At 37.7% G+C, this 1,843-nt stretch overlaps 1 protein-coding gene across 1 annotated transcript; it reads left to right on the forward strand.

Annotated features, from left to right (window-relative positions):
* Positions 1–277: 277 nt before the first annotated feature.
* Positions 278–715, forward strand: LOC106089026 (larval cuticle protein 65Ag1-like). Its single transcript, XM_013254769.1, has 2 exons — positions 278–448; positions 517–715. Exons 1-2 carry the CDS (start codon positions 336–338, stop codon positions 713–715), a joined length of 312 nt encoding a protein of 103 aa, XP_013110223.1. The 5' UTR covers positions 278–335.
* Positions 716–1,843: the final 1,128 nt, after the last annotated feature.

The raw sequence follows: 1,843 nt of genomic DNA on the forward strand, positions 1-1,843 counted from the left end.
GAATGAGCAGTAAATGGGTGGCTACTGACTTGCTTGCTGCACTATTGACTACTTGGGTTTGTAATTAGCATCTCCATCTGATTAGCAGATTGTAAAACTTTAAGGTGTGAACTCTAAAATTAGTGGCTATCCGGAAAGATTTTTATACCAAATTAAGGCAATAAACCAGTTTTTTTAGTGCTTACACTAAAACGCATAGAAGCCATTGTTTTTATGGGGAATGACAAAAATGGTCTTCGGGACTATAAAACTATTGTCTGGAGCCATCATAGCTCATACAACTTAGAGACTTTGGAATTAAACCGTCATCAGCTGCCATTCAACAATCAATCAAAATGAAATTTGTCATTGTCTTTGCTGCTCTTCTCGCTGTGGTCTTGGCCGCTCCCACCGATGTAGAAATCGTGAAGAGCGAATCTGATGTTGGTCCCGAATCCTTTCAATATGCGTAAGTATCGCTTATAAGCAGTAGTAGTACGAGAAGTTAAAATAAATGTTGTCTCCTCTTCTTTTTAGTTATGCTACGAGCGATGGCACCAATGGCGAAGCTCAAGGCAAATTGAAAAAGTTTAATGCTGAAGATGAAGCTATTGTGGTTCGTGGTTCCTATTCCTATGTTGGCGATGATGGCCAAACTTACAGCATCCAATATACCGCTGATGAAAATGGTTTCCAACCTCAGGGAGCTCATTTGCCTGTTGCTCCTCAAGTCTAATAATGTGTTGTGTTAAATAAAATTATTCTTTAAGAAAAAAGTGTGATTGATTATTTAAATTTAAGGAAACATTCATTAAGACATCCATGGAAAACAGTAACTAATTTCAGAAAACTAAACCTTAAACCTTTAGGGAAAAGTAAATTTAAATATGACTGACTTTAATGGAAAATGTTTCCTCAGAGGCAAAAATGCAAATGCAAATTTGCCCTTGAACGATTCAAATTTGAAGCTCAATGATAAAGGACCTCCTTTTTATAGCCACATTTAGTATCCGCCACCTTCAGATTTAGACATAGCTGTCATATGGACCAAACTCTCGATTTAAGGTCTTGCGCCCATAAAAGGCACATTTATTGTCCGACTTTTCCAAAATTTGGGACAGTGAGTTAAGTTAAGCCTGTCGACATACTTCTGAAATATTGGCACAGATCGGTCCAGATGCCATATAGACCGATCTCTCGATTTATGGCGTTGGGCCTATAAAAGGCGCATTTATTATGCGATTTTGCCAAAATTAGGGACAGTGAGTTGTGTTAGGACTTTCGACATCCTTCTTCAATTTGGCCTAGATCGATCAAGATTTGCATATAGATGCCACATAGACCGATCTCTCGATTTAAGGTTATGGGCCCATAAAAGGCGCATTTATTGTCCGATGTCGCCGAAATTTGGGACAGTGAGTTGTGTTAGACTCTTCGACATTTTTCAGAAACAAGGCGGTCTAGATTTGAATATAGCTGCCATGTAGACCGATATCTCGATTTAAAATCTTGGTCCCATAAAAGGCACATTTATAGTCCGATTTCACTGAAATTTGACACAGCGACTTATGTTAGGCTTTGCGACATCCGTGTCCTATATGATTCAGATCAGTTCATTTTTAGATATAACTACTAAAAAGATCAATATTTTGTTATACACAATTGAACAATGACTTGTACTTTTTAAGATTTGGTTCTAATCGGAATATATTTCGATATAGCTACAAGCTTTTTTCACAGGATTTTGACGAGAGGTTGTTTATGTATATAGCCGAGGTGGTGGGTATCCAAAGTTCGGTCCGACCGTACTTTACGCCTTTTTACTTGTTTCATAGTAATTTCTTTAAGTTTCCTTGGGCTACTA

Source organism: Stomoxys calcitrans, chromosome 1, assembly GCF_963082655.1.
Source record: "Stomoxys calcitrans chromosome 1, idStoCalc2.1, whole genome shotgun sequence".
Classification (NCBI taxonomy): Eukaryota; Metazoa; Arthropoda; class Insecta; order Diptera; family Muscidae; genus Stomoxys; species Stomoxys calcitrans.

Excerpts from the sequence above, each read along its gene's own strand:
- LOC106089026 (XM_013254769.1), top strand. The coding sequence starts at position 336 with ATGAAATTTGTCATTGTCTTTGCTGCTCTTCTCGCTGTGGTCTTGGCC. Across the intron at positions 449-516 it reads CCCGAATCCTTTCAATATGC|TTATGCTACGAGCGATGGCA; the intron begins GTAAGTATCGCT and ends TCTTCTTTTTAG.